Source organism: Sphaerodactylus townsendi, linkage group LG09, assembly GCF_021028975.2.
Source record: "Sphaerodactylus townsendi isolate TG3544 linkage group LG09, MPM_Stown_v2.3, whole genome shotgun sequence".
NCBI classification, from domain to species: domain Eukaryota; kingdom Metazoa; phylum Chordata; class Lepidosauria; order Squamata; family Sphaerodactylidae; genus Sphaerodactylus; species Sphaerodactylus townsendi.
In genome coordinates this window covers 74,602,416-74,623,240 of record NC_059433.1, presented here as the reverse complement: position 1 = coordinate 74,623,240, position 20,825 = coordinate 74,602,416, and the positions used below count along the sequence as shown (strand labels likewise).

The 20,825-nt window shown below is 45.6% G+C and overlaps 1 protein-coding gene across 1 annotated transcript in view; it reads left to right on the top strand.

Annotated features, from left to right (window-relative positions):
* SQLE (squalene epoxidase) overlaps nucleotides 1-20,825 on the top strand; it is a 27,317-nt gene extending 6,492 nt beyond the window's left edge. Inside the window, exons 2-11 of the mRNA XM_048507834.1 lie at nucleotides 3,363-3,615; nucleotides 7,168-7,348; nucleotides 9,757-9,853; nucleotides 12,684-12,797; nucleotides 13,064-13,235; nucleotides 15,002-15,097; nucleotides 16,105-16,247; nucleotides 18,148-18,244; nucleotides 18,757-18,844; nucleotides 19,597-20,825. Coding sequence (XP_048363791.1) covers nucleotides 3,363-3,615; nucleotides 7,168-7,348; nucleotides 9,757-9,853; nucleotides 12,684-12,797; nucleotides 13,064-13,235; nucleotides 15,002-15,097; nucleotides 16,105-16,247; nucleotides 18,148-18,244; nucleotides 18,757-18,844; nucleotides 19,597-19,786 — 1,431 coding nt within the window. The 3' untranslated portion in view covers nucleotides 19,787-20,825. The remainder of the gene's footprint in view (nucleotides 1-3,362; nucleotides 3,616-7,167; nucleotides 7,349-9,756; nucleotides 9,854-12,683; nucleotides 12,798-13,063; nucleotides 13,236-15,001; nucleotides 15,098-16,104; nucleotides 16,248-18,147; nucleotides 18,245-18,756; nucleotides 18,845-19,596) is intronic.

The following is a 20,825-nucleotide window of genomic DNA, read 5'->3' as shown; positions in this document are numbered from 1 at the left end:
ATTCAGCACAGCTCCTGGGCAAATGAGTTACAGTGTGATAGGTTGCTGTTCACCTCTCAGTCATGAGCTCTCCATATGTTGGCTTCCTGACTACATTCTGGGAATAACAGTAGTCTATCTTACAGGGCTGTTGTAAAGATTAATATGACCATGTGTCTATGAAGAAAGGCTCTGCCTTTTGTTTCTAGTCCTTCCCCGTCCAGATTTGAGGTATAATAACCCATGCTGTGACCCCTTGCTTTGGTCATGTGTCTATGTGTTTGTGGCAGTGCCAACTGAGTTACAGATAATAGTACAAAACCGAGGTATGGACTGTAGTATATGAGTAGAAGTCTATTGTCAGGCCACACCTAGCGTATGGTCCTGCGCAGCTGTGTTTTATAAAGACTGTCAAAGAAATAATACCCAGGAATCAAAGTTTTAAAATAGAAGAAAGGGTTTACTGTCCAGAATAGATCTATGACAGGGTGAGCTCTAGAGTAGAGTCACACTCACCATACAAAAGACCTCATGAGTGAGCAGCAGTGGCATAGTGGTTAAGAGCATGTGCATTCTAATCTGGAGGAACCGGGTCTGATTCCCCGCTCTGCCGCCTGAGCTGTGGCGGCTTATCTGGGGAATTCAGATTATCCTGTGCACTCCCACACACGCCAGCTGGGTGACCTTGGGCTAGTCACAGCTTTTCGGAGCTTTCTCAGCCCCACCCACCTCACAGGGTGTCTTTTGGTGGGGGGGAAGGGGAAAGAAGATTGTAAGCCCCTTTGAGTCTCCTTACAGGAGAGAAAGGGGGGATATAAATCCAAACTCCTCCTCCTCCTCTTCTTCTCCTTCTTCTCCTCCTCCTCCTTCTCATCTTTTATAGTTTCTAAGAATTCATATATCATAATTCATAACCTACCTGCATATACATAACCCATATGATTATTTTCCCATACCTGCTTTCTTCCTTAGCATTAAAATCAAATATGCTAGTGCAGGGGTAGGGAACCTGCGGCTCTCCAGATGTTCAGGAACTACAATTCCCATCAGCCTCTGTCAGCATGGCCAATTGGCCAATTGGCCATGCTGGTAGGGGCTTTGATGGAGTAGTCCCTATTTATCTGGGCTGCTGAGTCCCCTGGCTCTTATCCTTGTTACCTGGCAGCTGGAGTTCCTCTGCTCTTCGGCAGGGCAATAAACTAAATTCTGTCTTTCTGGTTTTCTATCAGGATAACCAGTTTCCAACATTCCTAAGGGTGGGTTAGTTCCCTTTCACAGGGTGAAAGATTTCACATACAACTTATTTACTTTAAAAGGTTAAAAATGATTTTGACAAATACATTATGTGATTCTGGTAGAATAAAATTATAGTAGACTACAAGTAGATATAAATCTCTCGTATCATTTCAGTGTTTATTAAAATATAGAAAAACACATTTTCAATTATCTAATCAAACTCCTTTCTATTCTAACCTTTGATTTATATTGCTAATTTCATGTAGGCATCCCATGTTTTGGCCTTGGATATGTCTTTTGTCACGTCTTGGTCTTTAGTAACCATCTATCTTAGATTTAGCCCTTTCTTGCCTGCATAACTTCTACGTGACTGCTGACAAGCTTGGCCTAGAACAGGGGTAGGGAACCTGCGGCTCTCCAGATGTTCAGGAACTACAATTCCCATCAGCCCCTACCAGCATGGCCAATTGGCCATGCTGGTAGGGGCTGATGGGAATTGTAGTTCCTGAACATCTGGAGAGCCGCAGGTTCCCTACCCCTGGCCTAGAAAGAAAACCCCTTTTGAATCCTTTGGTTCTTATTGGCCCATCCTCACACTATGCAGCAAAGGCAGGGTAATGCACACAGGAAAACTGATGCTTGTGTTTTAAATTGTATTGTTTGTTGCCAGCTGCCCTGAGTCTGCTATGGCAAGAAGAGTGGAATGAATGAATGAATGAATGAATGAATGAATGAATGAATGAATGAATGAATGAATGAATGAATGAATGAATGGAGTACTTTGAACTCTGAAATCGCTATGCATATTATGTGGCCAACTGGCAGGGGCTGATAGGAACTGTAGTCCATGAGCATCTGGAGGGCCAGAGCTGAGCACCCTTAACCTAGATATTCTGTCAAAACATACAATCACAATGGTATTCTGTATTTCTTCTGTTACTTATTTTCAGCATAGTTAATGGATTTCATTTCGTTTAGACAGTACCTAAGTGGCACTCAGGAAGAAATGCTTGTGAGACAAGGGGATAAATTGCATCTGACCTTTCTTGGGATGTATTTCTTCAAGATCCACGTTTGCTTTTCATTCTGTCCCCAGAAAAGGAGGAAAGAACATTGGAGTGCTCCAAGGACATGCTGTTTGTTGGGATGGGGAGGGCAGGGCCTGACGTCCCTTCACATTTTTTGAATGCTCTGTGGTTTCTCCTTTGCCCCACACACTCATTTGCAAATGAAGAGAGAACATATGACACTGGATTTCCCTATTGTTCAGGGAATTGGAGGAATACGAAATGATACTTTCTACTTGAAAATGCTGAATACACAAAAGGTGGTTCTGGGTTGCAGATTTCTTGTTGGTTTTTTTCTTATGGAAAGAATGGGGTTGTGAGGAGCTGGAAACGGGGTGGGGGGTGTCAAGGGATATTTCTTTGTCTCTAAATTTTTCCCTTTCTTGAAGAACAGTCAACAGATGTGACTCTTGAGAATGAATGGGGGGCGGGGGGAAGTGCTCTTTCAATGGGATTGCTTTTGTAGGAATGGGCTGGGGGTGTTTTAAATTGAGGAGTGGGAGATGTAAACAGGGGTGGGATTTCACATGTTATGGTTAGGTGGTTGGGATAGGCTGCAAACTTTGTAGTACCCAGCCAATGGGGAGGCAAGGGAGGGAATTGCATGGGGCAGTGGGGAGGAATAAAAACGCTGCAGGTGTGCCTACTTGCTGTCAGGTCACCTGCACTTGCAAGAATGAAGTAGAATAAAACTTCACTGCTTCACCAACTTTGTCCAATTTTCATGCACGTGTAACATGTAAGCAATGGCTCTCTGACTGACCAATGGCTAATCAATAGGCCAACTCATTACAATATCACCTCAGCATCCTGTTTACATACAAACAGATGTTAATTCTGGGGTGCTGTGTGGTTTCCGGGCTGTATGGCTGTGTTCTAGCAGCATTCTCTCCTTGCTAGAACATGTCCCTTAGCCAACGCTGCACCCCAGTGATTCGCCGTGTTGGCCTTCCAACAATACAGATGTTAATTCTTTCATGACTAGTTGTGACAGACACTTGCAAATACCCTTTGCTGTGAAAGATTACGCCTTACAACTGCCTCAACGTGCTGTTTTGTTTTGCTTTTGCCTTTGCACAGGGTCGGAGGAAGGTCAACACCCCACTGGAGACCACAACGGAGACCGTGATCGCTTCAGCGCTGCCTCCTCAGTCTGACCCAGAGATTATCATTGTGGGGTCTGGTGTGCTCGGCTCTGCTTTGGCGGTGGTGCTGGCGAGGGACGGCAGGAAAGTGACTGTCATCGAGAGGGATCTGAAAGAACCTGACCGGATAGTCGGAGAATTGCTGCAGCCCGGAGGGTATAATGCCCTGAAAGATCTGGGCCTGGATGGTAGGTGGCTGGAGACCTTGCTCTGTCGTGTTCACTAATCCAGCTTTGTTTATAGTTCATGAGGCATCCTAAGCCTCATCGTCCAATCATATTAACAGGCAACACCCCCCGCCCCCAATCTGTCGTTGACAGGCCCTCAGGAACCAAGGATAGGTCTTAAAACACATGCAGGTCTTAGCAGGTTCAGACGTTCAATGTGCACAGAGCAAGGAATCCAGATAAGAAACCGAAATAGTAACCTGCAAACTAAACCACAATGTTGCTGCCACAATCTGGCTCAGCTGCAGCCACTCTTTTATAGCCAGCCTCCCATGTGCAACAGCCTTTTGCAGCTGGGTTATTCTAGTCTGGCTCCTGAAAAGACTCTGCATCTACTCTAGCTCACCTCATAGCTGCTAACCATCTGCTGCATCTCCTTTGCTGTATGCTAACACGTAGTCTCCTCCTGCGTTCCCCCATGGGTCTCCGGAGATGGGGTGGGAGGGTGGGGTGGGGTGAGGGAGCTGTCAGGGTCCCTTCTGGCTTTGTATCAAGGGGCGGAAGAGTCTCCAAGCTAAACTCTTGCTGGGGAATCTCAGAGCTTGGACCTGGCTGTGGGTCCCAGCCTGAATTCTCTGCCTGAGCCTGGGGACCTGGTCCTGCAGGAACTTCTGACTGCTCAGTCTCTGCATCTACAGGGAGTGCCTGAGAATCTGGGACCAACACTGTCCCCTCTTCTCTATCTTCCTCCCAGGGGTTCCCATTCAGACCAGGCTGAGCCTTAACACAATCATTGGTTCATAGGCCAAAATAACTAGTTAACCAAACTCCCTCCTAAATATAAGAACATTAAAAAAAACACGCTGGATCGGACCAAGAGGCCCATCAGGTCCAGCAGTCTGTTCACACAGTGGCCAGTGAAGCACCCAGCTTATCAAAGCCAATTCTGGTGAACCGGGCTTTTGCTGTCCCCTTTATTCTGAAGTAATTCCCCCCTCTCATTTTCCCAAAGAACGTGAGGAAGAGTTATTTCGGAGCCGAGGCGCCCCAAGGTCGGTGACAGGTAGAGATAAACCCACCTGGTCTCCTGTCTCCACAGGACAACCGAAACATCCTATTTTTCATGGGAGTAGAAGTGTCGGGGATACGCCTAGTTATCTCCTTAGTGTGTAATGCCATAAAGAGAAGATCAAGGGAAAAATGTCCTATTACAGTGGTGGTGACATTAGCAAGCTGGTGATTACATTGTGGTGCTTACATTGAGATTACATTGAGGTGGCACCTCAATCAACTAGATACAATCACCGGCAGTATTGTTTTGTAACAACTGCACTGAGCTGGGAATGCATCTCAATCAACTAGGTGCTATCCCTGACTAGAATTGTATTCCATGGCATTAATGCATAAATATGGCACTCATCTCTGATTTCAAGATTTACCTTAAGAAACAGAGACAGAGAGAAAGCTACAGAAGGATGAGGGAAGCCATCTATACCTAGGAGTGAAGAAGCAAGGCATAACTCGTTACATATTTCAAAGACTTGACCCCACATTTTCACGAGCTTGAGAGGTAGCACCTCCACTTTAGAACTCCTTGCGAGACGGGAGTGTAATGTATGCAACAGAAATTCCTTGCTCAAGATAACCTGGCATTTGTTTCCTTCTTGCCAGTTCATAGGATTGTATAAACAGTCCCATTACTTGGCTATCTAGGCCTGGTTGGCCAATCAGCAGCCAGAGCATCATGGGACAAGAGACATTTCTCAAGATTAGGGAGGCTTCAGATCACAGTTATGTAGCTCAATGTTATATTTTGGGGAGTGTCTACTCACGAGGCAGGTTACTCTCCGAACGCTTCCACTGTAGGACTCCATGCCAGAAGGAACATGACTTGTGCAGCAGAGTTTCAGTGCTCCACTTAAACCTCGTTTAATGTATTAATATAATTCTGTAATCTACAAATTCTATTAAATCAGCAGTCCATTTTTAGGCACCCTAATTTAGGGCAGCTTCTGACCAGGAAAGTGTACCCTGTGAATTTATTTTATTTTATTTTATTTTATTTTATTTTATTTTATTTTATTTTATTTTATTTTATTTTATTTTATTTTATTTATTTATGGGATTTTTATACCGCCCAACCCCCGAATGAAGATATATCGGTCTAGATTTCCTGAATTTGCCAAGAGATATTTTTTTTTCAGTTCAGTCTCTTGTTCAGTACTTAAATGTGTTGCTTACAGTACAGTCTGAGGTCATTCATCCTCTTGTGCTCTCCTTTGCATTGAGCATACATTCCCTTCGGGTTTGATTCTCAGTTATGCATGCGTTTTCCCCCCTTTGGAACTCGCTGCACTCTCAGATCAGAGAAATCTGGGCGGATGCAGGAATTGAAGACAATCACTGTGCCTTAAACTTTATTTGGGTTTTCTCCCTCCTCCCTGCCTTCTCCTGCCCACACCACAGCAGTTCCTCACGCTCTTCAGGCTACCATTTCAAAACAATCAGAAGGGTTTTCCTTTTTTACACTTTAACATTAAAGGTCTATTGCTGGAGCGGTAGATCCTTTACATTGACCTGAAATTTACATGGTCTAGCAAAGTAACACTAGACAAAGATGGCACCCTCACCCCCCACCTCCCAAAGGCAGCAGACAACCTCCCCCAAGTGAGCATTGCACAGAAAGAAGCAGCAGGTGGGCAAAATGGCTGATTGGCTTAGCTAAGGACACTTCTCGGGAGGAATCCCTGAATAAACAAAAAAACTGTGGGAAAACCCCACTGTGAAGCAAACATTCAAAGGGTAAGTAGTGTATGCAGAAATGGCTCTAGGCAGAGTCGCTTGAGTTTGTTCACTGATTTCATTGCAGTAACTCTGCAAAGGATTGCACTGGTCACCAGATGCTCAAGTGTGTCCAGAACTGTTGGCCAGGTTAGGAGAGTAATGGTGCTCTCCTAAACAGATTTGTGCTCTTCTAAGTCTGTTGCCTTCGAGAAGGAAATCACTCTGCATAGGAAGACACTGAGGGCACACGAGCTCTTGTTCTGCAACGAGGACCATACCAGGAATATATCTTAAGTGGACGTGTTGCAACAATACTGGGGAGGAGGGAGAGGTTTAGCCAAACCTGTGCTGTGTTGGTATGAACCAGGCAGCCTCATATTTATTCTGTATTATTTGTATTGCGTATTTCCCCCCTTTAATGCGAAAACGCCCGGGTCCTTGAAAAATGTTGAGAGATTTGAAAACAAAGCATGCTGTAGGGCCTGCAGTGAAATTACCATTGTGCTTTCAAATGTATCTTGGCAGCAATGAAAGCCAGAAACCTACTTTACTGTCAATAGAGAAAAGGTCCTTCAAAGCTCTTCTGGTGAAAACTCTTTAGTTCCCTAAGTTCTTGTGACTCCAGCCAGGTTCTGCATGTTGCTTCAGGCTTTGTCAGGCTGCCACAGATATCCATGGTCTAACCTTATCGTAAACAACATACACTTTGGCTGCGTGATCCAATTTAGGGTGTAGTCTTCTCACGTTGATCTTTTGTTATAGGCATTCTTTTTAACCTTCATTTTGCAGAGGCAGTAGAAGGGATCGATGCTCACACAGTCAATGGCTACATCGTTCACGACCTGGAAAGCCAAACTGAGGTCGAGATCCCTTATCCTCAAGAGACAAATGGCTGCGTGCAAAGTGGAAGAGCATTCCATCACGGACGTTTCATCATGGGTCTCCGAAGGATGGCCATGGCAGAGCCCAAGTAAGAGTGGGTGGCAACATAAATAATAAGGCTTTCTGGGAAGTTAGCAGTTGTTTCCATTTAAACATGTTTCTCCTTCAGTCTCCCTCTGTCCCTTGGCCAAATACAGTGGAACCTTGGTTTTCATTGCCTTCGGTTTTCATCAGTTTCGGTTTTCATCAATTTTTTTCAGTGAAAAATTTGTCTTGGTTTTCATCGATTTGCCTCGGTTTTCATTGATTTGCAGTAAGGTGCAGGGGTTTGTGGAGAAAAATCACCCGGACAAAGCTGTTGCAGGCCGTGTCTTCAACTTGTTTAATGACAATGTCTCGCCCCATTTCAGACAAATCTTAAAGAGGCGTCAGAAACAGACCTCTTTGGACAGCTTTCTGGTGCGACATTGGTCCACTGGCTCTGAAGATGGTCCTAGTGTTATTGTTTGTTACTGTTTTCAGCATTGAACACTATGTTTATTCACCAAAAATGTGTTTTTGGTATGTTTTTTGGAGTGCCTAAAATGGATTAATTGGATTTACATTGATTCTTATGGAAAAGTTTGCCTCGGTTTTCATCGGTTTTGGTTTTCATCAATTCTTTTTGGACGGATTACCAATGAAAACCGAGGTTCCACTGTACACTCACTGTCCAACAGTCTGCTACAGTTAGAACTGTAGCTGTAAACTGAATGTCCATCTGTCAGATCTGGAGACTGAAGTCAATAAGCAGACTCTGGATGCTGGATCAGAAGTCTTTATTGATGACAGCAAGAACCGGGCTTTCAGAAAGCCAGTTCTGCCAGACTCTGAAAATACAGCTGCCTTTATCCCCTCAGAGTCCCTGCCACAACCTCCCCCCTTTCTGTTTCCCATGGAATGTGAGAATAACAGAATGGAAAGAAGGATGTTTGGGAGTTGAGCATCTCAAGGCCAGCTCAGTGATAGTCCTCAGCCACCTGCCACCCCCTCCCGCTGGGAAGGTGCCAGCGTCGCTCTTAGTTAGCTACAGCTATTAGAATCAAAGGAAAGCGCAAGAAAAGGGAAAGATCTATGCTCCATGGTGGCGAACCTTTGGCACTCCAGATGTTATGGACTACAATTCCCATCAGCCCCTGCCACCATAGCCAATTGGCCATGCTGGCAGAGGCTGATGTAGTCTCTTGGCATGGAATATATCCCGCTCGCTATATCAGAAGGTGAAGATGGCTTCCCCGCCCACAACCAGGTGTGAGTCGCTTGCTTTCGTAGCTCTTTGATGGCAGGGCACACATCCTAACACCATCTTCATAAATAAATCTACACGTTATTAAATGTTCACCCCCTCCATGGCTTACTGCAGTTTTGTCTCCAGGTAGACTGGACACCATGCTGTAGCCAAGTTTGTAGCCTCCTGAATAGGAACACCAGGGTAACCAGCCTTGATCAGGTCAACGTTCCTAGTTCCACGTCCATTTCCAACAGTGGCCAGTGAGGTGTCACACGGAAACCCAGCCTTTGTTAGCTGGCTGCTTCCCAGCAGCTCAGACGCAATCCACCTCTGAATGGTGCCATCCCTGTTTGTGCTGCAATTCAGAGTGTAAGAGTACTTCTACTAATCTTGTGGGTGAGGACATGGAGAGATGTTGACATTGTGATGGCCAGCACAGATCGGATCAGAGTGGAGACTGTGCTGGTGCCATAGAGCAGTGCTTGTGTTTTCTCACTTTGACCATGGGAGATGAGAATAATACAGGCCTATAGATTTGTGATAATTCCTTACCACCTTACAGTACAATGCATAGGTGGAGATGGGGTTAAGAGCAGAGGTGGGCTCCAGCAGGTTCTCACAGGTTCCTGAGAGTAGGTTACTAATTATTTGTGTGCCGAGAGGGGGTTACTAATTGGTGATTTTGCCACATGATTTTTGCCTTAGTTATGCCCCTCCTCTCAGCAGCAGCGCGCAGAACTTGAAGCAGTCTAGCAGGAGGTGCACCGGTGTGCGTGACAGCCTGCATGCATTCGTTTCCCGCCCAAGGACCGGCGAAACAGCTGCATCCTTGCCACAGCCCCACCCAGGAATGCCCTGCCCCCGGAATGCCCCTCCCAGCCCCATTGGCACTACGCCACAGTTTGAATCCCACCACCATGGGAACCTGTTACTAAAATTTTGGGGTCCCACCACTGGTTATGAGGATTATCGGGGGGGAGGGGGGTTAAGCATGCTCCCTCCATTTCTTTAGCATTACTCCTTTTGAATCACTTGCAGGAGGATGGGTCCAAGAGGTCTCTCTTGACCTGTGCAGTTGGCTTTCTTCAGGTGTATACTTTACATCTGCTGCTGTACATCACTGCTTCTCCTATGTTCAAATGCCTGCTTGCAGTTGCAATGCGGTGGGATTTGAAGAGTGCCGTTTTGTTTGTGCGCATTTTGAGAAAGAATCTGTTTTCTTTCAGCACAAAATTCATCGAAGGGACAGTGCTGCAGCTACTTGAAGAAGACGAACGTGTGGTGGGCGTTTTGTACAGAGAGAAAGAAACCGGAGATGCCAAAGTGAGTCGTCGGGTTTCCCACATCGGTAGCCCGATATGCCAGTCCTTCTGGTTCTGTGTGACCTTGTAATAAATTAAAGTGAAGACAAAATTAACCTAACCAAACAAATATATAAACACAGTTAAACCTATTCTGATGGGATGACTACCACTATTATCACAATGATGTCCAGTGAGAGTACTGAATATTTGCTTCATTTAAGTTCTCTGTGGGTATATGCTGACATCATGTGATGTCAAGAATATTCATAAATATTCCAGCTGTTCAGGTGTAAACTATCCGCACAGATGATCTGAGAGAAGAAAGGGCAGGAGACGTGCTGTTGCTGGCTCAAAGAGCTGCAAAGTAGCCAAGAGGTCTGTCTGACTTACCCAGCTGTGCTCTGCTTCTCCAAATCCCCTTCCTTGTTTAGTGACTGATGCTTTTTAGGAAACAGAGAAAGATTCCAGATTCCAACAACTTAAGAAAAGAAACAAAGTTCCGCATGACTTCAGTTAGAAAGCAAATAACAATAGTCACATCTGCTCAACCTTTAACTCTCTACTTACATATTCTTTTCTGGCAAATCTATTATAGAGTTGCCATCTGTTCCTAGTTATAAAATGCTTTTGGCTTTTCCTGGAAATAAGCAATACGCTTCGTTGCCCCAGTGTCCATGTCTCCAAACCCTCCTACCATTTGTCAGGCTTTATATATTATAATCTGCTGTGAGTTTCAGTGAGAAAGGTGGAGTATACTTTTTTGTTTATGTACTTTAAGAATGAAAGATGCTAATGACTTATTATTTATTTATTTATTTTATTAGACTTTTATACCGCCCCATCCCCGAAGGGCTCTGGGCAGTGCACAGCATATAAAATACAATGTAAAATAGATAAACATTTAAAAGCAGCGATAAAATTTTCAGTTCTTATTCCAATTAAATAAGCTCGCAAAATTTTAATTTTACTTTAAAGGTGGCGTCCAGAAATAAGGATAATGAAGTCCCTCCCCTCCCCACGGAAAAGGGAGGCATGGCGGAAGTCATTGGTGATTAAGCGGCCCAGATGTTAGGGGCCAAGGAAGGGGCACCCGTGTGACTGGTTCCTCAAAGGCCAGTGGGTGCCAGCTCCATCTTACAGTTCCTCCAAAGGCCAGTAGGAACAGCTCCATCTTCAAGGTCCATAGCCGGGACAGCTGGAGGAAAGAGCGTTCCGCAGACCGAGGCATAAGGTCCACAGCTGGAGTGTGGAGGCCAGCCACATCACGAGGGGCCAGAGACCACCAGTAGATTGGCCTCCGCCCGATCTGCAGAGAATGTAGCCGAGGGACATATGGGGTAATGCGGTTTCGAATCTGATGGTCCCAGGCCGCGAACTTACAGCTGAGGAGTCCCTCCTTATAATAAACTGATGCCCAGATAGGACTGAAATTGTTCAGAGGGTTACCTAACCAGAGAAAGATGGTGCACGGTTACCTATTTCTGACACCAGCTTATGCCCTAGCTAGGAGTATGTGAGTCAGCTTTCAGGTTACATATTTTAATAACATATGTGAGCTTAGAAGAAACAGTCAGAAGCAAGATGAGGGGGTACCCTTTTGACTAAACCTTCTGTCAATTAACTCATATAACCCCTACACTATCTTTTATTCGGTACCTCTGTCGTCGTACCAGCGCTCTACTGGTTCAGCCCCAGCCCAGTGTTTGAAATGTGCTGCAGTGGCGGCATTATGGGGGGTGGTTGGTTATGTATTTTTAGGAGGGCTTGGGTGGAGTATGGGGTTGGTTTTTAAAGCAGTTTGCATGATGGTTTTAAGATTGCTTTATAGAGTTTTATTATTGTACCCGCTCAGGGTCTTTGGTGATGACAGGGAAGAAGTATGAGATAAAGAACAGTTAAGAGATAACGTATTATCTAAGGTGAAACTTCACGGCCGACAATGCCACTGAAGTGCGTGGTTTCCGGGCTGTATGTCAGCCGTGAAAGTTCCTGCAGCTAGATAGAACTGCTTTTCCAAATTTATCTCAAATACCTCCCTTACCAGATGATACTTGATACAATCTCCGACTTAAAGCAAGCATTCTCTCCTGACGTCATTCGACCGCGATCCGTGGCCGGCATCAGAGGTTTATTTATTTTATTTATTAATTATTTTATTTACTGTACCTTACCCGAATCTGGAAAGTGTACAGAAAGATAAAACAATTAAAATCATCGGATTCTAATTAAAACAAAATCAGTTTAAAATGCAAACAAGAGAGACCAGAAGGATCTGATAACCTAGGAATGGATGGAAGCAAGGTTCTGTAATTCCTTCAACCAAATGGAGCCTACGCATAAACTTCTGACTGGAGTCTGTCTGGGGAACCAGGAGTATATATACTGTGAGGTCAAAAGGTCAGATGGCCTCACCTGCTGAAGGATTTGCATTTAGATTCGTGTTCTAGGAATGACTGATAAAATGGGCTGGGGATTTTGAAGGCAATTGGACATGCACCTAGTGTCTTTCAGACTGCCACTGTTCCACATGTTGTGCGCTGTACATGAAACAGGTGAGGGACCAGCAAATATCATGTGTGTGGCACTAGACTCACAGTGTTGGCACAGGGGCGCATGGAAGGAAAAGAAACGTTTTATCACTAGCCGTAGTTCTCTTATTTCAGATTATGGCAAACTTCTATACCGGCATGATTCATAGTTTTCTTTTGAGTCACTTTACAATTACTAGTGTAGATATCTGATTGGAATTTTTCACTGAAAACACAGGCAGGGCTAGGCTGCCTCTAGAAATGGCTGCAACTACTCCTTATCTTGCTTGTGACACTGCGCTGTGATTTTCTGTCTTGCAGGAACTCCACGCACCCCTTACGGTTGTGGCTGACGGTCTCTTTTCTAAGTTTAGGAAGAATCTCATCTCCAACAAAGTTAAAGTCCCATCCCATTTTGTAGGGTGTATTTTGAAGGTAAGCGTTCCCTGAAAAGTCAGGAGCACTCCCACCGAAAAATTGCTTGCCGTAATCCCGATGGCATTTTAAATGTGATGCAAATCCTCGTCTTGCCCAGTCTCCCGGCAGTGTCAGCAGACAAGCTGTGTGTAATTCTGCAAATCAGGAACCGGCCCAGAGTTTCATTCATTTGCCCAATGGTGTCACCCAGTGAATTCTTGTGAGCCAATGCTGAAGCAATGAAAGGCCAGCTTGATTATAGCTTTTCTTTTTTCTTTTTGAAGGATGCACCTCAATTTAAAGCCAACCACGCTGAACTTGTGTTGGGAAATCCTAGTCCGGTGCTGATCTACCAGATTTCTTCCAGTGAAACCCGTGTCCTTGTTGATATTCGAGGTGAAATGCCAAAGAACCTTAAAGAATACATGAGCGAGGAAATTTATCCACAGCTGCCAGGTAAGGATGGCTACTTCAGAAAGAATTGTCTGCTTAACTTGTTCCATTGTGTATTCCTTTTGATTCTAAATTACTTTGTGATGTGAGTAGCCCAGACACTCCACTGACTCTAATGAACAGTTTCCCCACCTGTAACCTATGTTGGTGCAGCAAAAGGTTACTTGTTGAGTGTGAATGAGATGCACATCAGCCTTGTGAGGCATGGAAATTCGCCAACGTGTCGTGGTGCCTGTACAGCAGGAGTCCCCAAGCTTTTTGAGTTTGTGGACACCTTTGGAACTCTGACACATGGTGGTGGAATAACAAAATGGCTGCCAAAGGAGGCGGAGCCTGCTCCAAGTGTCAGAGAGCGTAACCCTAATGATGACTTTTCCAACATTTCAGGCAGAAGCTCTGTTTGTCTGAATGCCTTTTAATATTAACATATTAGGTGTTGTTTTTTGGCCTATACACAGCTTACTTCAGTTGGACGGTGAAGGTCTTTGAGTTGTGGCGGCAGCTGCTGGCAAAGCACAATTTTTGAAAATTTACACAGCCAATCATAAGCCCTGCTGGGCAAAAGCCCCTCTGGGCCCACACACATTAGGGAAACTTTTGGTGGGTGCTGGAGAAAGTGTTGGTGGGTACAGAGTGGCACCCACAAGTGCAAAGTTGAGTATCCGTGCTTAAGAGGTTGCTTGTTCGCATTGTTTGCCCAGAATTGGCCTTCTCAGAGGCAAGAAGATGAGTCTGCCTCTGTCTTGTTTAAGCTGGTTGTGGCTCCACGAGTCTTGGGCCCTGGTTTTCTGAAGCAGAAGATGATTAATCGACGGAATGATTCATTTACTGTCCCTCTCAAACCTACTCTGAGGGCTGGTCTACTCATATAACAGAATTAAACAGGAGACTGTGCTAGACCATTGCAGTTTACAGGTAGCTTTTCTCACACTTCAGTGCTCCCCAACACTGATTTTTTAAAATGAATTCAGCATATTGGATACTTGCACAGCAAAGAACAGACCAGATTTATTTTTTCTTGGGGGTGCTGTGTGGTTTCCGGGCTGTACGGCCGTGTTCCAGCAGCATTCTCTCCTGACGTTTCGCTGGCATCTGTGCCTGGCATCTTCAGAGGATCTGATAGTAGGAAAGCAAGTGTAGTATATATACCTGTTGGAGTGTCCAGGGTGGAGGAAAGAACCATTGTCTGTTGACAAGTAAAGGGTGCAATTAGCAAGCTAGATTTACTTGCGTTGAGTGGAATCCACCCATTAGCATGTGAGTAACAATATAGACAGCAAGGTTGCTACGTGAGGGCCTCTGAATAGAAGTAGCCTGGCCTTTGTTCTGCTTGATTGTTTATTGTCTATAGTCATCCTGTGTTGGTGTGGAGCTGATTAGTCACTGTCTTGACTCTAGTGTTTTTCAACACTGGTAGCCAAGTGGGGACGGCACGTGGACCAGACGCGTATAGGGGGCAAATGGCACCCGGAGACAACTCCTTCTCCAGGCACTCCCATGCACCCCCGTGCTCAGGGGTGGGGCTCAGGGTGTGGTTATGCTGTTTGGCGCCCCCCACATGACCAAAAGGCATGCACCTGGGGACATGGGTGACCCTATATAGGCTGTAGGCCTCTGATGTGGACTATCTGCTCTCTTGACATTTTGCTCTACCTACTTTCCTTCTCTATCTCCAAGCCGCAACCTGTCCCTTTTTTTCAGCGCTCCAAGGAAAACCCTTTCAGCAGAGACTGGAAAATAGTATGATTTCTGCTTTTTTTTTTTTGTAGAGCACATACAGGAGCCGTTCCTCATAGCTGTTCAGAATGATCGACTGAGGGCAATGCCAGCCAGCTTTTTGCCACCTTCCCCTGTTAACAAAGCAGGTCTGTAAGTCTAAGAGAAACAAATGCGGGAGGCATGGGGCATGGGAACCTGGGAGCTTGCTGTTTGAAAATCAAGTCTTTGGACCCTAGCCAAAAGATTTTGTTCACTGGTAAAGGACATTATTTCTTAGATATGAGAACATTCCCCTCCCTTTCATTAGCCCACAGGTATAGCCAGTATAGCCAATGCTCATGTTGGGAGGGACTGATGGGAATTGTAGTTCATGAACATTTGGAGGGCCGCGAGTTTGACACCCCTGCATTAACCGATTGGCTGCTGTTCACACCCCCAACTCTGAAATCCCATTGTGTGTATCTGCTGAACAAACTAGTCAGTATATATTTACAGTCTGGTAATTCTTAAACCTGTAGGACAGTGGTTCTCAACCTAGGGGTCAGGACAGGGGTCACAGGGGTCACCTAAGACATTTTTTGCATCAGTGTTCTCCATCTGTAAAATGGATAAATGTTAGGGTTGCGGGTCGTCACAACATGAGGAACTGTATTAAAGGCGGCATTAGGAAGGTTGAGAACCACTGCTGTAGGAGGTCTCCGCAGCAGGAAGTGTCAGGGATCTTGTATCTTACAGGGGTTGTTTTGTGATATTTGCAGTCTTGGCTCTGCAAGTATAACCTACAAGCTGCTTTGGGGCATTTGCCTGCAAGAAGCAAAGCACCTTTTGAACTTCTGCCTTCTTTTCACGCAAGACTGATACAGACTAGGATGTGGAATTATATTCCCTTTCACATTAGCAATATTCAGAGTGCCAGAAGCTCAAATCTGGTTTTTTTCCAGCACCTTGTGTGGAAGTGTGCCAAATCCTCTGGCATAAGTAAAATGACTTAGACCTGCAGAACGCATTTTATGAGCCCAAGGCAACTGAAGTGGTGGGCAATAAATAGAAGTTGATAAATATGTTGCTGAGCCTTGCAAAACTCCCCAGAAGAATTACAAAACGCAGAAGCTTCTTTGATCATGATTGATTTTAGGCGTGTCTCCTTTTCCAGGAGTCCTCCTCTTGGGTGATGCTTACAACATGAGGCACCCTCTAACAGGCGGAGGGATGAGCGTAATTCTAAACGATATCAAGATCTGGAGGCGTTTGCTGCAGGCCATTCCAGACTTCTATGAAGATGCCGATCTTCTACAGGTGGGGCAGGATTTTGTGTTTTGGCTCCTTCCTTGAATAGTAAAGCAGTTGGCTGAAAATGTCGCATCTACACTATTCCATTGACTAAATACTCAGCAATATTCAAAAACATCTAAAGCCAACACTTTTACCATCTGCTGTGGCCTCATCGGTTGCCAGTCTGGGGGTGATCCTGGACTCCAAGGTTTCCTTGGAGGCCCAGATCACCAAAACAGCCCGGATGGCTTTTTATTATCTTTGCCAGATATGACAGTTGGTCCCATACCTCTCTTAAGAACATAAGAACAAGCCAGCTGGATCAGACCAGAGTCCATCTAGTCCAGCTCTCTACTACTCGCAGTGGCCCACCAGGTGCCTTTGGGAGCTCATGTGCAGGATGTGAAAGAAATGGCCTTCTGCTGCTGTTGCTCCCGATCACCTGGTCTGTTAAGGCATTTGCAATCTCAGATCAAAGAGGATCAAGATTGGGAGCCATAAATTGACTTCTCCGTAAATCTGTCCAAGCCCCTTTGAAAGCTATCCAGGTTAGTGGCCATCACCACCTCCTGTGGCAGCATATTCCAAACACCAATCACACGTTGCGTGAAGAAGTGTTTCCTTTTATTAGTCCTAATTCTTCCCCCCAGCATTTTCAATGAATGCCCCCTGGTTCTAGTATTGTGAGAAAGAGAGAAAAAGTCTTGTTCTGACCTGGCCACAGAGGTCCATACAACGGTCACCTCCAGACTGGATTATTGTGACTTGCTTTACCCTGGCCTGCCCTTGAACCTAATCCGGAAATTAAAACTTGTTCAGCATGCGGCCGCTAGGGTCCTGATGGCAGTCTCTAGCAAGGATCATATAACACCTGTCCTGTACAATTTCTATTGGCTACCTGTTGAGTACCTGTTGAGTACCATGCTATCTTCAAGGTATTGGCATTTACCTTTAAGGCTGTAAGTGGTCTTGATCCCACATACCTTAGGGACCGCCTTTCCCCATCTTGCCCAAGCTGGGCCCTCAGTTCTTTGGGGGAAGAACCTTTTGGAAATCCCTGACTTGAAATCTATCTGGCTGGCCTCAGCAAGGGTCAGGGCCTTTTTGGTCCTGGCCCCTACCTGGTGGAATATTCTCCCAATGAAATCAGGGCCCTTTGGGACTTGAGTTGTTTCTGCAGGGTCTGTAAGGAGGGCCTATAAGATGGAGCTATTTCACCGCCCTTTCTCTGGAGGCCAGCCGGGCTAATATCTATTTTTGTGGCCTCCCAGGGGGTTAATGAGGTTTATAAGTTGCCATCTTTGACTGTCCTGCGTGTACTGCATTAATTGCTTTTAAAGTATTTATTATTGTTTTAATGCTGCTGTTAGTCACCCTGAGCCCCTCGGGGATAGGCGAGGTAAAAATCCAAAAATAAAAATAAATACTGCATACACAATAATTCAACAATTCAACCAAGATTTAGAGATTAAAAATGTAACATTTTTCATAAGTCACAGCATTTTAAAAAGTGGCTGTAAGGATCTGTGTGCTCTGAAGCTTGCGGAGTGAATATAGTGCTGTGTTGTAACCCAAATACTCTGTTTTGGACAGACCCCCTATTACGGTTGTTTCTCTCTGAGATAGAGAGCGGATCTCAGAAGAAGAAATCGGTTCAGCGAATAATTTTGGAAAAGTGAAAATATTACATCCTACTGACTTACCACATGCAAGCTTTATTCTTTTTGGAGCACACAGTGTGTTATTGGGTGGGGGGCATTGTAAGATGGATCTCCACAAAGGCTAGCTCTTGGAACCGCTTCCCATTGTAAGCTCCTCTGCCACTTTAATCTGCCATCTAAAATATCACAAATCGTTAGTTCCCTTTGGATATCGGTGCTCTGTTGCTTTCTGACGCCAGCAAGTGACCGCTTACCTTTTGCAGGCAAAAAAGGCCTTTTACTGGACAAGAAGGAAAAAACACTCTTTCGTGGTGAATGTCCTTGCGCAGGCCCTTTATGAATTATTTTCTGCGCCAGATGGTGAGTGGATTTCAAAATGATACCTTTGAAAATAGTTGCACCTCAGTAAATAAATATGACTCCAATACCCCAGTGTCTGGCCTCAACAGCATAAAGCGAAGCACTTAGGTTGATAGATGTGCCACGTACTGCTTCAGATACAGCAGAGCAAAGCCAGCGTAGTGTGGTTAAGAGCAGATGGGTTCTAATCTGGAGAACTGGGTTTGATTCCCCACTCCTCCACCTGAGTGGTGGAGGCTTATCTGGTGAACCAGATGTGTTTCCGCGCTCCTACATTCCTGCTGGGTGACCTTGGGCTAGTCACAGTTCTTCAGAACTCTCTCAGCCCCACCTACCTCACAAGGTGTCTGTTGTGGGGAGAGGAAGGGAAAGGAGCTTGTAAGCCACCTTGAGTGCTCTTTACAGGCATGCTGCCAAAGATTTGGCACAATTATCCTTTTTTTAAAAAAACCTTTTGACTGTTCTGCTAGGCCCCCTTGGTAAACGGTTCTCCCTTTGCTTCCATTTGCCAGACTCTCTGCATCAGCTAAGGCGAGCCTGTTTCCTTTACTTCAAACTTGGTGGCAAGTGTGTTTCTGGTCCAGTTGGATTACTCTCAGTGTAAGTGGTGGTGGTGGGGAATTACAGCCTCCTGCTCAAGTTCCCATGAAGGGGAGGACTTCTCATGGTCAGCTTCAGAATCTCTGAGGCCCTGGCAGACAGACTTTTAGGGGCCTTCATAACCAATGAGGGAAGGGAAGGGTCAGAAGCCAAACGAAAAAGAATGGCTCATGGTCTTCTGTTCACATGGGAAATGGGCTTATCCTGGGTGATAACATTGCACATCTCACACATTGTGTTGTCAGTCTCCCAAGTGGGAGCTTGGAGTTGTATCAGAATTACAACTGATCTCCAACTAAGAGCCAGTGGGGTGTAGTGGTTAAGAGCAGGTGCACTCTAATCTGGAGAACCGGGTTTGATTCCCCGCTCTGCCACTTGAGTTGTGGAGGCTTATCTGGGGAACCAGATTAGCTTGTGCACTCCAACACATGCCAGCTGGGTGACCTTGGGCTAGTCACAGTTCTTCAGAGCTCTCTCAGCCCCACCTACCTCACAGGGTGTTTGTTGTGGGAGGGAAGAAGAGAAAGGAGATTGTAAGCGCCTTTGTGTCTCCTTTCAGGAGAAAACGGGGGGATATAAATCCAAACTCCTCCTCCTCCTCTTCGTCTTCTCCTCCTCCTCCGGTAGTATTAGTACAACATTCTAGGATGAAAGTGTAGAAGGGAGGGGTAACACCCAATGCAATGGCTGCTTATTCTTCAAATGTTGCTAACGTGACCCCCATCCTCACTTTTTGTAACCTCCCCCTGCAGCTTGTCGCCTCAGCCAGTGGTCCTGATTGGCCACTTCTTTGCCGTGGCGCTCTACGCCGTCTACTTCTGCTTCAAGTCGGAATCGTGGATCACCAAACCGAGGGCGTTTTTGAGCAGCTCTGCCGTGATGTACCGGGCTTGCTCTGTCATATTTCCACTCATATACTCGGAAATAAAGTACATCTGTTGAACAGAAAAGAGATGAATCTGCGACAAGAGGCGAGCCCGAGGAGGCCCTGTCCTCCCCTTCACCTTGTGGATATGGAATGATTCAGTCCACCCTTGATTTTATGCAAACCCAGGACTTTTATTGAGGACTTGGCTTTCTTCTGTGATATGTGTACCTTCCTTTGTATAAGAGGGGTCCAACTCTGACACTTCAGATGTTCATGGACTGCAGTTCCCATCAGCTCCTGCTGGTGTGGCCAGTTGGCCATGCCAGCAGTTGGCCATGCCAGCAGGAGCTGATGGGAATTGAAGTCTAGGAACATCTGAAGCGCCAGAGTCTGCTCTATATAGACAGGAAGCCCTGGTCCTTGCGTGCAGTCGGTACAAGATCTCCACTGTTCTGTTCATTCCAGGTGTGTGGGGACGTGTTTATCTCTTCGCCAAAAGGAGAGGTGCTTAAGTGAAGACCATCAAAATGCAGGGTGGGAAGGGGGGGGATGTGTTACTTTCACACCTTCTGGGAATAAACACCTAAAACAAAGGATATTAAGTAGCCATTTCTGATGTGGGGCCGGTCAAGCTCTCCTCTCCCCTGTCACTCTGATAGCCTTTTAACTGTACGTTAAAAATAAAACCAAGCGGGGAGTCAGTTCTGCCTCTCTTAACCAAAAATGGAAGCACCGTGTCAGTTTTCCCCGACTTTCATAACACGTAAGTCGGGCTGCCATTATCTTCCTGCTGCGGATCTACATCGTGGAACTGCATTGTGCGGGGGACAGAAATAGTGCCTGTAGACAGGATAAACTGTATGACACTCACATAGAACAGAGAGAACTCAGTGTGGGTGCTTTGTGTTCCTTAACAGTTCCATGTTTCTTGTACCCCTGCCCTGGGGCAGCAGTGCTCACGGAGAAACACTTGCCGTTGCAGGAGGTGAGATGTCCTGGAATGACTGGCCTAGTTATCATTGATTGTGATCATGGATGCCACAGTTATCATGGATGCCATAAACCTAGGGTTGAGGTTTTGTAAGATTAAACTATTCCATTCAGCTGAAAAAC